This window comes from Pieris napi, chromosome 2, assembly GCF_905475465.1.
Source record: "Pieris napi chromosome 2, ilPieNapi1.2, whole genome shotgun sequence".
NCBI classification, from domain to species: domain Eukaryota; kingdom Metazoa; phylum Arthropoda; class Insecta; order Lepidoptera; family Pieridae; genus Pieris; species Pieris napi.
In genome coordinates, this window is record NC_062235.1 from 8,846,174 (window position 1) to 8,859,627 (window position 13,454).

Sequence of the window (13,454 nt, forward strand, 5' to 3'; positions counted from 1 at the left end):
TAAAAAGTGAAAAAAATAATAGTAGGATGAAACCTATTGGAAAGGGAGGATAATATTATAAAAATTAAAGGAAAAATAATTTACGGATGATCTGAGGTCGGGAAGGGGAAGGGGGGCTAGTTTCTCGATTTCCGGCAAAACTAAAAGTCCTATCGAAGAAAGTTAAATGGCAAAGTTGTAGGTAATAAAAAGATCTAAAACTTTTGTATTCACACATTTTTCACATAACCTCAAAATTTATGTGAAAAATTTAATTTTTATCTTTTACAATTTTTTTTTTTTTTGTGAAAACTTACCTTTCTATGTCCCAAATACGCTGTAATTTATTTGATTAAAAATATTTATTTTTTCACCTTATTTTGAATGAATATCGAAAAAGCACCCTAATTTTCAATCGAAAATTCACCCGTCAAAATATCAGCTTTGCTATCAGCTATCAGCAAAAAGTTGGTGTGCTTTCAGTTCGTTGAAATCTCTACTTTCCTATGGTAAAAAAATATATACATATTACCATAGTAAATCTTCTCAGAAAATGCAAAAAATCGTATGCAGTAACGCCCAGACCCGTCATCCCCTTCCCTCTTCCCATTTTTATAATATTCTCCTCCTTTTCCAATAGGTTTCATCATACTATTATTTTTTTAGGTTTCAAAAATTATCAGCACTGGTCTAAAACGCTTCTGTATATAGAAGGAGTGAGCGATACAAAACGACAAACGTATAAAGATAATTAAACTATTTCTTTGTCACCGAATCGTAAATCCGATTTAAGCTTCAAGCAAAACTATATTATAAACAAAACTATTTATAAAAAGATTTTTATGAGGAGGAACTTGAATCCATTTTTATCCATGAATAAAAAAATATATGAATGAATGAATTGAAAAAAAATGAAAACTAGTATGAATGAAAGTAATTTAAAAAATCTAGTCACAGGATGCGACAGTGGCAAGCCAATGAAAATAACCGTTCCCTCATTTGCTTGCTGTTATTTATACTTGGCAAGCTGATGGGGCACAAATGTGTAAAACATTGCTTAAAAGCAATATTTCTGTGTACTTTGAACTTTCCGTTATCTGTATTTTATGAAGTGTAGTTGTCAACCGATTGTTAATGTTCACTTCATACTTCATATTTACTATTAAATATTAATTTAGGTCTGGACTCTGGCTTTTGGATTTTAAGAAAATTGTATTCTTGCGATTTGGGACATTATTACCGCTTTATTAAATAAATGACCAAATAATAATTTTGATATTTCACGACTAAATAATATTTTGGTTTGCTTTGATTTTCAAGTTGGTCGCAGGCCGCAGCGTGTTTCTATAATAATGGAAGGTGTTCATGTTTTAACACAAGACTTTATAAATGTGCATATTACAAAATCTGATAATGAAAGTGTGCCTCCTATTGAACGGAGGTTTAACAAAGGTATAACAGTGTTGGATTTTAAGGTAAATAAGTAATTTCCGTAATTGGTAATGTCTCTTAACAATATTGAATTAACGAAGATTTTTTTGTCGCTTTATAAAAAGCGTAACCCACTATTCCAAGGTGTCCATTGGCGGCAGTAAGCCTAAGTGATGCCGGCATGTTTGCTCCCTGCCTGAGTAGCCTGGAGCCTTTTTATATTTTACAGATAGAACTGTTGTGCAACAAAATTTGCTGATGACGTTTCCCTCTCACTTGTCTTTGTATATTAGAGTAGCAAACTTCCATATTCTAGAGTAAAACAGCTAGTGTACCCCCCAACCAGTAAATAATGTCTGCGCCCTCAGCTCACACTTTCTATAAGTGACACATGTAACTTCACAGCCTATACCTTGAAAATTTGAAAACGGCCACTGGCCCTGCCCCATTAAAAATATACACTCTCAAATATTTATAATTTGTGTATTTTTCTCTTCCTTGGTGTTAACTTATGTGTTATATTAAATAGCTTTCTTAAACACATTAAGTACTCAGTGATTCCTATCTGAAACGTAATGTTATATACTTAAAAACCAAAAATACTTATAAAATATTATTTTAATTTTCTGTGTTGTTGCTAACTGTGATCACTACTGTGATCAATAATTTAGTACTACATCTTTAAACAGGAAATAATAAGAATTCTGATTCTCTTAAGGTGAAAACCTTATAAGACATATTTTTCACTTTAGAATGTATTTTCTGATATAGACTAAACTTGAACTGGTTACTGGAGGAACAGCAAGTACCATGAAACTGAAAGTGTATGACAACAAGAACAACTTTTTATGTGATATTGACAATGATACCGCTTTGCTTGGGTCTTATCCAATTGATGATGGCATGAGGATCCATGTCATTGACAAGTTTGTCTTGGTTCATGATTTTGATCATACTGATAGTGCAGAGAGGTAAAAATATAACTACAATAATAATATTTTTTTTCCAAATAATTAAAACAGTTATGTACATATAAACTAGAAAATGCATATTTAATATTTAAGAATTTTCTACATTTTTAAATAGTCCATTAAAACTAATAATAATTTTAAATTTTATGATACAGTTATTTAGCTTTTACATAATAACATTAAATTTTAATTATACATATACAAATGTTTAAGGTTTAAGTTATCAGAAGAAGAATATGAAAAAAAGGGTGATACACTTAGATCATTTCTACAAAAAAATAAGCTTGGGAAATATAATGCAGAAGAGATGGCTAAGATGAAAGAGCAGCAGGAAAAAGAGTTAGAGGAAGAAGCAAAGTAAGTTTAATAGTTATGATTCTGTCATTCACATATCCCCATGTATTTTTAATAGAACATAGATAGAAAGTAAAGATTTTCAACATCTCTTATATATACATACATGGTAAGTTTAAAAAAAATAGAATGTATTTTAATCTTAAAAGTACTTTAAGGTCTCTGTTTATTAAAATATGCCTATATTTTACTTGTTTCATTACAATAAATATATTGTAATAAACATCTGTTCACATATATAGTTTCAATTTATATCTGCAGAGTTAATATTAAGGTATTAACAGGTTAGCTGAGTCAGTCTTAGTTGGTGCAAGGTGTGAGGTACGTGTACCATCCCAACCTTCCCGGAGAGCTACTGTTCGCTACAATGGGCCATTGGAAGGAACAAAAGGCTTGTGGATTGGTGTACAATATGATGAACCAAGAGGAAAGAATGATGGATCGTAAGTACTTTCTATAATTTGTAGAAGTAACTTGACAACCATCATGTAGGTAATTAGCCTATAAAAGAATATGATTTCATTAAATACTAATTGTAGCCCTTAGTTTTAACCTTAAATTTATATTACTAGTTGTGTAAAAGTATGTTTATTTTAATTGCAGAGTCAATGGTAAAAGATACTTCACTTGTCCACCCAAGTATGGAGGTTTTGTAAAACCAGGTTATGTTACTGTAGGAGACTTCCCCGAAGAGTCATTTGATCTAGAGGATGAAATATGATCTAAATCCTAATGTACCACTTAATGCTTCTTGATATTGATTTGCGTGCAAAGTAAAATATAATTGCTTATATCTAATCTTCAATTGGATGGATTATTAGTAGGGAGGGACATAGTTTCTAACTAATACATAAAATGTATTAAGTGCGACAGTACCGCGCGCAAAAATGACGTCATTAACGTCCCTTGTACGAAGGTCATAATGATATAAAGATTGAAGACTGAGGACTAAAAATATTTTTGTGCATGAATGCATTAATTATATTCATATTTTTTTTATTTTCGATCTGCTCTACTTGATTTTTTATTTTCAAGTAGTCTTTATATTTGTAACAAAAAAACTCAAGACAATATCGTGATTTATTTTTTAATATTAGTTTTTAGACCAATATTTTTATATTATTGCAAATAAACAACGTAATTGAGCTTTTATATAGTTTTAATAACATTCTGATTTGTTCTTTATACCTATACAAATTCGTTTGTGAATAAAAAAGTTGTTAATGCAGGAATAATTCTGCATAAATTAATCAAGTAGCTTGAAAAGTATCAAGCCACTACCCTAAATATATTGTAAAAAAAGCTAAGCGTCTGCTTAGTACAACTAACGGGCTAATAAATTATAATTTTATTTATAAAAAAGTATTTTATTTCTTATCACTCTGGTCCATTCTTTACATAGACATAACCAAAAACAATTACTATCAATTTTCTTAAACGAAACATAACTTTTTTATCTTTGTTTGGTAATAAATAAGGCGCCTGAACGATTATTTAAAACTACTAACCTAAACTACTTAACCGATTTGAATCAACATTGCAAAGATTATATTACACACATATTATTATTGTCTAATTTTCTAGCAATAAAAGAAGTAAAAAAACAATTATACGAAAAATATATTTATTTAAAACTTTCGTCGTTTCAAAATCTCCGGCCGCCAATTGATAGGATGTGTTTCTTCAGAGGCCGTGTCGTCTTCTTTGTAGATTTTGATAGTTTTATCAGCTTCTGTTGTGATGAGACGGGAGCCTGAGTGATCAAAGGTCATTGCAAATATTCCTGCTTCAGAATCCATTGACCCTGGTTGTACAGCAGCCTGAAATAATTATAAATCGTAAATAAATAAGGAAATTTTAGGAGAAACGGCGATATTACTATCAGAATACATGGGGCATTGTAGTATTACCCCAACATTTCAAATCTCTTTGTGTGCTAAAATTATAGAACAATTGACATAGCAACAATTCGTTGTTCGTCACATATACGAAGTTTTAATTATAAAATAGACATTGTAATTCTGTAGTGTCACAAATAACATAAGGAAAAATATTAGATTGTATAATGTTTGACTGTGTTATGTTTTAATTATCTATAGTTAAAACATAATAATCTTAATATAATATATAATTTACGCGTCCTGTTGTTTGTCCGCTATTTACTCCTAAACTACTTAACCGATTTGAATCAACATTTACCCATTGTGTGTTGATCTAACTTAAAAGATAGGATAGCTTACATATATATATGTATATAATTCTACTGTACGTGTGTATATCACTGAACTCCTCTTAAACGGCTGGATCGATTTTAATGATTTTTTAATGTGCGTTTGGGTTTAGTCCTGGATGGTTTATCCTAATCGCTTGAAATATCATGCAGAACAACCTCTGTGGGGTCCGACATGTGACAGGCACGGAAGGTTGATCATCTACTTGCCTATTAAGAAAAGTTATTACAGAAATTTGAGGCCAAAGCCAAGGGTTATAGAATCACTCTCTTTTTCTTACTTGCAATCGTTGGAAGTTATAGCCGGTTCTCCAATCCCACAAATACATGGTCCCGTTATCGCCTCCACTAACTAACACCCCTTCGGGGTTGACTGCCATACAATTAACGATGGCATTATGCCCGGACAGGTTTTGAATAAACTTTCCTTCTGGGCATTTCCATTGTTTTATATTATCAGGTGAAGCTGATGCAAACGTGTTCAATGTAGGGTGTATGACTATAGAACGGACAGATTTTTTATGGTTTGTAAGTGTGCAGAGGGATTTTCCAGCTGCTAAGTCCCAGAGACGAATTGTCGAGTCATGGGAGCCAGTAATTATCTGAAACACAATAAGTTAGTTAAACATTGAATATACAGATACATACAGATATACAGATTCAGTATTTTCATATAATAAGTAAAAAGTCCATGCTCCATAGTCTAAAATGAGCCGAGAGTTGAATACTGTTGAATTTTTTGTGTTTCTAAGTCATCGAAATGGAAATGTTTGATGTTTTAGGAATAAAATTCAGACTGCTGGTAAATAGAACAACTAATTAGTTTGTCTAAACAGAGAGTACCTACAGATCATTATAAATACATTGTATTTGTTTTTTCAACGGGGGGCACAACTTTAAGGGGGATTGTTAAGTGACGACGTCGCTCATAGACGACCAGAAGGCTTGCTCGGCCATTCAGGAAACGGTACGCTCTTTCGTTAAAGGACCCTTAGTATAAATTACCTGTGGTTCAGAAGCTTGACACACAAGCGAGGCTACAGTATCCGTGTGTCCAGTCAGTGTATGTACATTGGCCTTCGTCCGCATGTCCCAAACACGGGCTGTGCCATCCCGACCAGCTGATAGCAGTACGTCGATAGTCGGATGGAGCGCTAATGTGTACACGGCCGATAGATGGCCGTGGTAGTGACGTATTACCTAAATAGATAGGCTGTTAAAATGTGTAAAGATAACCAGCGTAACGGTTATGCAAACTAAAATAATTTCTTGTTTCCTTCATGTCATTTCTCTCACAAAAATTTGCCATATTAAGAATCAAGCTTACAGTCAAACTATAATGATGTAATTGTTATCAACATAAGAGGAAAGGAAATTTAACACTTACAACATCCCATGACGTTTCTCTTACTGAAAGAGCTCATTTCATGAAGTCATGATTTTGATAATAAATACATTCTTCGAAAACAACCTTAACTCTTTCTTTGGTATATATAACAACTAAAAAGTTTCAATAAGCAGGTGTCAGACACACAAGCACTAAACATCTATGCAATCCATACCTTATTATATTCCAGATCCCAACATTTAACTTGTCTATCCTCTCCACAGCTGAAAAGATATGGGTGCCTCGCTGACACTTCAAGACCTAAAGAAAAATTTCAATAAAAAAACTACAAAATCAAGTGAGTATAGGAAAAGTGACATCGCATAATTAAACTGAAAAGCAGTAACATTTACTCCGCTTAAAAAATATTTTGCTAAGATTGTTGTGGTTTAATCGCTACAAATCCTATTGGCAACCTTGTATTAAGATGCAAGGAAACAAACCTCTAACAGTACTGACATGTCCAGTCAGTGATACCTTCAATTTTCCACTTGCTAAATCCCAAATCTTTATCACTCTGTCTGCGGCTCCTGTAAATACAATGCCACAATCAAAACACTATATTGTACAATTTTGAGGTGGACACATCATAGCATCATATTTTATATATCACAAAAAGAAGTAATAAAACTTCTGATTTGAAAGTACTAACTGTGCGTCTTGGAGGTTATTGTTATGTTCTAAAAGACATTCATGTTATTTGAAAAACATACACTACATACCTGTAGCAAACCATTCATTTGCTGGTTCAACAGCAACACATCTAACCCACCCTAAGTGTCCTGAAATAACTCTGCAAAGTTTCCATGGAGCATGCCATTTCGGTTTTGGCATTACTGGTGCTTTACGTGGCAATGGAGTAATAGCTGTGCTTGTTGGGGCAGCAGGTCCTGTGTATGGCAACATTGCTCCATCTGATGCTAGGGCTGCTGATTCTGCTATTTCTACAAAAGTAATTTTTTTTCTTAAGACTTTGAAAATTCCTAATTTCTCTTTTCTAAGAGGCCCAAAACAGGTGGTGATAGTGTAAAATATAGGCCTTATATGGCTATAGTGGCGTATTGACGCATTGATGACAATGAAGTGTGTATTTTTATTCAGTTTTTTGTTCATTGTTTTACTAAACCCAGACAATTGATCACCAGTAATGTTTCTTACATGTTTTTTATTTTTTGTAACTATCTAGGCTAAATTAATTTTATATTTTAATATCTTACATAATAGGAAACAAAAATATACAAATGATTCATGCAACAAACTTTCATTTTTTATAAAAAATACCTGTATCATGTGGGGTTTCTGGTCGACTCATTGCTTCCCTTTCTTTCATAGCCTGTGCTTTTTGTACCGCAGACATTACAAGCCCATAACTATCTCTACTCTTGATAACTTTCAAAATATTTTCACTGTAACAAAAAAGCCATTTGAGCCAACATTTCAATTAGATATTTAATGTTAGTAAGATTATTTGAATTATGTTTTCTATAGAAGAAAATTAATACAATACCAATATACCAATCATTAATATAAATTAAAACCACTAAAATATAATATTATTAGGGAAATAAACACTAAAATATAAAAAAGTAATTTAGTGTTAGTTATAACCTGTGGAGCCAAAATAAGAACAATACCAAAAGTACTAACGCTTTATCATCAATTGGTGGAAGCATTCCTTGGTTTGAGAGAAACATGTCATGAGATCGTTTTAAGGATCTAAACACTAAAGTGTGTACCGAATGCTTAATAACGTCGTCACTCATTTTGAGCTTAAAATATTTTTATTTTAATGTTTGTAAAAAGCAAAATAGTAAAGACCACACATAAAAAGTTTTTCTTTGGTTGTTCTTTAAGTGTACAAAAATTAATCAATTTACTTTCAATTCATATATTATGTTTTTGAATAACATTGATATAATAAACACAATTCAATATTTCAGTGTTCAATTTTCTAACAATTTGTAATAGAATTATGCACAGAGCAAAAATTTAAAATAACATTTGTCAGTAGTCATCATTAGTCTGTCATTACCACAGAGAAGGTAAAGTACTATCACGAACCGATTAATATACAAAAAAAAAATTGGCTGCAAAAGTGTTTCTATTCTGTAACTAATTCAGAATAAGATACACTAATCCACTTAATTATTTTTTCTAAGCACATTCGGGGTACAAGTCAAGAGACATAAATTGTTTGATTGGCAAACCGCTAAATTGGAGCTTATATCTTCATGCCGAATTAAAAGTTAATGATAAATAATTCGAACAGTTTTGTAGTTCGATGCCGCAACTTCACTAGACGGATATAAAAACACATACGCTACTCCGCCATTTAAGTTGATTGGCATACACATAAATATTATCTATAAGCTGAACAGACCGATGACAGGGGCAAAAAATATATATTTAGTCCCATAATGTGCCACATTAAATTTAACTGTGTTTCAATGTCGTCATAACATGTTCTACGGTTTTATAAGAATTGATATACATTTTGGTCCAGTAAAACATACTTTATTAAAGTGGTTAAAGTTTATTAAAAATCACAAATTAATCTTAATTAGCTTCGAAGTAAAAATAAATAAGTACCAGGCTATTTACACAATATTAATTCACATATATGTACTTATAACTAGTTACCTACACGTTTAAATATTATTTGTTATTACAACAGTCAAATAAAATTATTTGTTACTAGATACCTACTAACTTATCTAGCCAACAATATATAATATAATCCAGCGTGACTAGTTGAAAATTAGACTAGGGTGACAACTTACATTAATTATTATCTATTTATATCTATATAAAAGAAACTATGTTGCCGGTGCTGGTTGGCTCCTTTACGCTAGCAAGATCCATTAATATTCAGCAGCGTTCAAAATGCTTAGGTAGTGTTTAAATAATTTCTATTTATTGTTGTTGCTCATGAATGTGTTGTAATTTTGGATTATATAATACATAGTTATTCATATTCGTTATTCATATAGTCTTATGAATAACGAAAGTATTTTTTCTTTAGTCAATCGAAATCATTAAATTATCTAATGATAACTAAATACAAATATTTTCGCCAAAGAAGTGGTCATTATGATTTTTATATTTAAAAGAAATACGAAGTGAAAGACATTTAGACAAGTCTATCAACATTAGAATCGATGGACCATTCATAGTCGATATCGGTTGAATCGGCGACGGAAAAGACCGCGCCATTTTCGGTTCAGATAGCCGATTTTTCGGAGTTATTTGCATCACTCACACGTCGTGAATGTGGCGGGCGTCTTAGCGTTCTAGGCTGTAAATTTAATGGCGGCAAATTGGGTCTTTCAATTCTGGTAGGAGATGAAACAAGTGGTCTATTTCCCCGACGGAGTGTATCCATACCATTCCTAAAGTATTCTTCGGTTCTATCGGAATAACTTTCGATTAATGGAGCAGGGTCTTCATACTCGACGGTGTAATGTCTAGTGATGGCTAAATCTTCTGGCGGTCCAAGTTTGTATAGAGGTGGTTCGACACATTCATAATGATGGTCCTCAGTTTCATCGTGTGGGTAAGTATCGGCGACGAAGTGTCGAGTTCCTCTTGGCGTGAGGGCAGCCCACAATACTCGGGAGTCAAGGGCAGCACTACCATAGAGCGCATTGGATCCGCTTGTTTTACCCGTTCCGCTTTTACAGCCACCACGTGCTCTGTTTAGAAATAAGGATTTTATAAACATGTTTTAATTAAAATTATTTTATACACACATACTGGTTACGAAATGGGACGACCACTACCAACTTGTTTTTCGAAACGGACATCTTTATCTCATAGAAAAGATCTTTAAAGAATGTTTTGCTTACACTAAAAATCTTAGCAGAATGTCTTAAAGGAGATATGAAGCTGAACTTACTCTCTACATTTCAGTAAAAAAATCGCTAAAACGGCAGCAATACACAGCACTGCAATACAGCAAGTAATAAGCACCAGGAACCATGTGTCGTCAGATGCAGCTGGTTCTAAAAAAGAATCACTAAATTATTGATGTTAAAATAGTGTCATTGGTATATTGCTTTTGCAATCTTTATCATCTATAAAATGCATCAATATTATTTTTATATAAAAACATACCATGTCGTGGTAACTCGTGGTACTCAACTCCGGGAAACAATGAGTTGTCTTCGTTATTGAGCAGTGGGGGACACTTCGAAGCTCTGCAGGGTGGTGTCAAGTTGGCCATGTTGGCGAGGAAGGCCGGTAGAGGCGGTGGGGGCATATGCATGATTGAATCCGGCGGAGGGCCAAGGGACAGACATTCTGCCCCACACGACATCCTATAGGATAAAAAAAAGAGATAGTATTAGGATAGTAAATGAGCTGGAGGCTCATCTGATGAGTACTGCCGATCAATAATACATAAAATATTATTTGTTTTCTGTACGCGTTACTGGACTTACTGCTTTATAGTTAAAGCCTTCCCTTATGCGATTTTCTGCTTTTGCTTCCATTGCTATAACTGTTGTAACCGCTCTTTTCTATCATATAACCTATCTTTTTACCAAGAGTTTTAAAAACGTAAGGATTTATAAATCCATTTATTATAATTAACACTTAGCATTAAAATGTAAAAACCTCTTGTTTTAGTCGATATAAAGAAATATGATTTAATTTTATAATAAAATATTCTTAATTTCCTTTCCTATTTTTTCTAGATATAAGGTAATGTAATAAAATTTTAAAAAGCTTTTTTGTTGCAAATCCTAAAGTAAATTACAGCCCAGTTGAATAACGAGCAAACTAATGACTATATTTAATAATATTCCTCTGATATTTTATTAGGCCTGAAATAATACTAATGACTAAAGTAATAAAATAACTTACATTTGTAGTATTTAGTAATTTTTACACAAAGCACTATGACGCTGTACTTATTTTGTAACACTTGAATTTTGGTCCATGAGGGATGAGAGCGCATGCGCCAATACCTACCAAGTATACAGATTACAAGAATCGTAGTGCGAAAAAGAAGTAAACACACTTTCAATTCCTTCTTAATATAACGTACTAAAATGAAAGCCCTTGCGAACAAGCAATGAATTTGTACAAGCTCAAAAAGGTCTATGATGATAATGTTTGAATTGTATTTTAGTACGGGGTTAATTATTGATCCGCGCAAGCGCGGGAAGTTGTTTCTCTCCCTTATAGAGGGGTGAAACGAAGCTTATTTACCGTTCGCCGTCCCTTTCTTATTTAGGAGTCTAGTGTATCGTATGAAAAGGATAACAAATGGCGTCTATTTAATTGTAAGTAAAATATGAGTACTGTTTCTTACATATTTTAATAATTTAAATATAAGTCCTAAACTTATAGTGGTTTCAAGTCCATTATTTGGATAAAACGATAATCCTTATTTATTTTCCATATTTTTAAATTGAGTTAATTTAATCATATATATTAATTACTGCCTAGTTGTTTGCAACTATACTCTTATACAACTTGACAAAAGACAACTATTTTAGTTGTACAGATAAATGTAATAATCTATCTCTTGATCTCTACCTATATTATCTATGTAGAATTAAAATATATAAATTTAAAGTGTTATTTCAAATGTAAAATCTATCTATATATATAAAAAGAAAATGGTGTTCGTTTGAGGCTCTTTCACGCTTAAACCACTGATAGTATCGACATGAAACTACCACCATTCGATGCGAAATTTTTCCTAGATGGTTTATATATATTTTTTTATATTTATTTTTTTAATTCCAACGTTCCTTCATTTTTTATTTCTGTTTTACTTTTATGAAAATTTTTCCCGCTAATAAAAACAAAAGAGGCTTCCTAGAACCGCAAAACGTCAACATCTGTTAAAAACTCGATTTTCGAAATATTTCAATTTTCTTAGCGGGAAGTTAAAAAGAAGAATAATAAAAATATGAAAAAAAATAAAATAATGAAACATAAAATTTATTTTAATTCGTCCAGCAAAGCGGGCGCGAAACGGCTAGTTTCTTATAAAGTGAGCGATAGGTCTCTGGTGCTACGATGAGCTATTCGGCTACGCCGTAGTAAGGCTCGCACTTTTTACACACCCAATCGCTGTGCCAGCGTTATCACAATAAGTATAGTAATAAAAAATCTATTGTGCTGACTATATTAATGTGGTTAACTAATGAGTTACTAATTATGGAATTAGTGAATCCATATATGCGATGTGATATGAGAAATAGTAATAAAATTGAGTTTTGTAAATCATGCAGCATTGCATATGATCTATCAAACTATTATATCTTGACTTGAGTTTTTAACTTAGTAGAAAAATTCTATAGATAAAGCAATGATATCGAAGTTATTACCAAACGTGTATAGTTATTTTAAGAGTTCAAACCGGATGTCCAGTAATTAATTAATTAATCAAACCCGCGGCCACAGCCGGTGCAAAACAAACGTGATAGGCTAGGCTTTGGCTATGACGTCAAAAAGATGGCTGCCCCATTGATAAAGCGTCATGGACTCTGGATCCAGGCGCGCAAACTCAGTTTCGCGTTATACAACCATTGATAGATTGTGATATGCTGTCTTTACTGTCTCAGATTCGACTTTGGCAGGAAAATCATATAGCTGAATAGATAAAAAAAGCAGTATTCTTATTTGAACATTTATTTCGGTTTAACGAGGCAAACGTGCTCCTTTAGACTGCTGTCTTTGAATAAAGTGATAACTGCAGATCTTGGATATCTGCAACACTAGCGAGTCTAGTGAGTGTGTTGCCGACCTTTCAGAGAATAGTACGCTCTTTTCTTGAAGGCCCCTAAGTCTTATCAGCTTGGAAATAACTTACGGTACCTGCTTCCACAGAAAGTGCTTTAAAAGCGCTGTGTGCTGGAACGCCAGGCGTCGAGATGGAAAGGATGGAATTTTTCATTCTGCCCCGACGTCTGATGATGGAATTCAGCCGTAGGTATTAGTTCAAACAATTCTTTAGAGCACTCCTCATGGTAAATACGGTAGAAGATGCTGAGGGAAAGGGAAAGTAAAGAGTATGTGAGTACTGTTTTCACCTATTTGTACTGTGAGGACCAATTTGGGCTTTATACAGTTGCAAGCGATGTGAAGA

The 13,454-nt window shown here is 32.8% G+C and overlaps 3 protein-coding genes across 4 annotated transcripts; 1 reads left to right on the forward strand and 2 right to left on the reverse strand.

The window, feature by feature from the left end:
* The first annotated feature begins 1,115 nt into the window (after window positions 1-1,115).
* LOC125058080 (tubulin-folding cofactor B) lies at window positions 1,116-4,090 on the forward strand. Of its 2 annotated transcripts, none has more exons than XM_047662121.1 (5): window positions 1,116-1,431; window positions 2,182-2,381; window positions 2,595-2,738; window positions 3,020-3,178; window positions 3,339-4,090. In XM_047662121.1, exons 1-5 carry the CDS (start codon window positions 1,369-1,371, stop codon window positions 3,454-3,456), a joined length of 684 nt encoding a protein of 227 aa, XP_047518077.1. In that variant the 5' UTR covers window positions 1,116-1,368; the 3' UTR covers window positions 3,457-4,090. The 2 variants fall into 2 exon arrangements, with proteins under 2 accessions (XP_047518077.1, XP_047518068.1); XM_047662112.1 differs by having other exon boundaries at window positions 1,118-1,454.
* A 252-nt stretch (window positions 4,091-4,342) lies between these two features.
* LOC125058061 (pleiotropic regulator 1) lies at window positions 4,343-8,327 on the reverse strand. The gene is made up of 8 exons (XM_047662090.1): window positions 8,000-8,327; window positions 7,634-7,758; window positions 7,075-7,296; window positions 6,796-6,882; window positions 6,528-6,613; window positions 5,971-6,165; window positions 5,247-5,567; window positions 4,343-4,555 (listed from the first exon to the last, which is right to left on the reverse strand). The coding sequence occupies exons 1-8, from the start codon at window positions 8,113-8,115 to the stop codon at window positions 4,364-4,366; spliced, it is 1,344 nt and encodes a 447-aa protein (XP_047518046.1). The 5' UTR covers window positions 8,116-8,327; the 3' UTR covers window positions 4,343-4,363.
* A 615-nt stretch (window positions 8,328-8,942) lies between these two features.
* On the reverse strand, window positions 8,943-11,333 carry LOC125058069. Its single transcript, XM_047662099.1, has 4 exons — window positions 11,216-11,333; window positions 10,466-10,668; window positions 10,248-10,353; window positions 8,943-10,044 (listed from the first exon to the last, which is right to left on the reverse strand). Coding segments are annotated over exons 1-4 (783 nt in total). The 5' UTR covers window positions 11,218-11,333; the 3' UTR covers window positions 8,943-9,572.
* Between the last annotated feature and the right edge of the window lie 2,121 nt (window positions 11,334-13,454).

Bases quoted from the DNA above. Each gene is read 5' to 3' on its own strand.
- LOC125058080 (XM_047662112.1), top strand. From the start codon at position 1,332: ATGGAAGGTGTTCATGTTTTAACACAAGACTTTATAAATGTGCATATT. The intron at 2,382-2,594 runs GTAAAAATATAA...CAAATGTTTAAG, and splicing joins CATACTGATAGTGCAGAGAG to GTTTAAGTTATCAGAAGAAG. The intron at 2,739-3,019 runs GTAAGTTTAATA...AGGTATTAACAG, and splicing joins GAGTTAGAGGAAGAAGCAAA to GTTAGCTGAGTCAGTCTTAG.
- LOC125058061 (XM_047662090.1), bottom strand. From the start codon at position 8,115: ATGAGTGACGACGTTATTAAGCATTCGGTACACACTTTAGTGTTTAGA. The intron at 7,759-7,999 runs GTTAGTACTTTT...TTTTTGTTACAG, and splicing joins CCACCAATTGATGATAAAGC to TGAAAATATTTTGAAAGTTA. The intron at 6,614-6,795 runs GTTTGTTTCCTT...ATTTTTCTTTAG, and splicing joins ACATGTCAGTACTGTTAGAG to GTCTTGAAGTGTCAGCGAGG.
- LOC125058069 (XM_047662099.1), bottom strand. The intron at 10,354-10,465 runs GTATGTTTTTAT...ATTCTTTTTTAG, and splicing joins CCACGAGTTACCACGACATG to AACCAGCTGCATCTGACGAC. The intron at 10,045-10,247 runs GTAAGTTCAGCT...ATTTCTAAACAG, and splicing joins TTTTTACTGAAATGTAGAGA to AGCACGTGGTGGCTGTAAAA.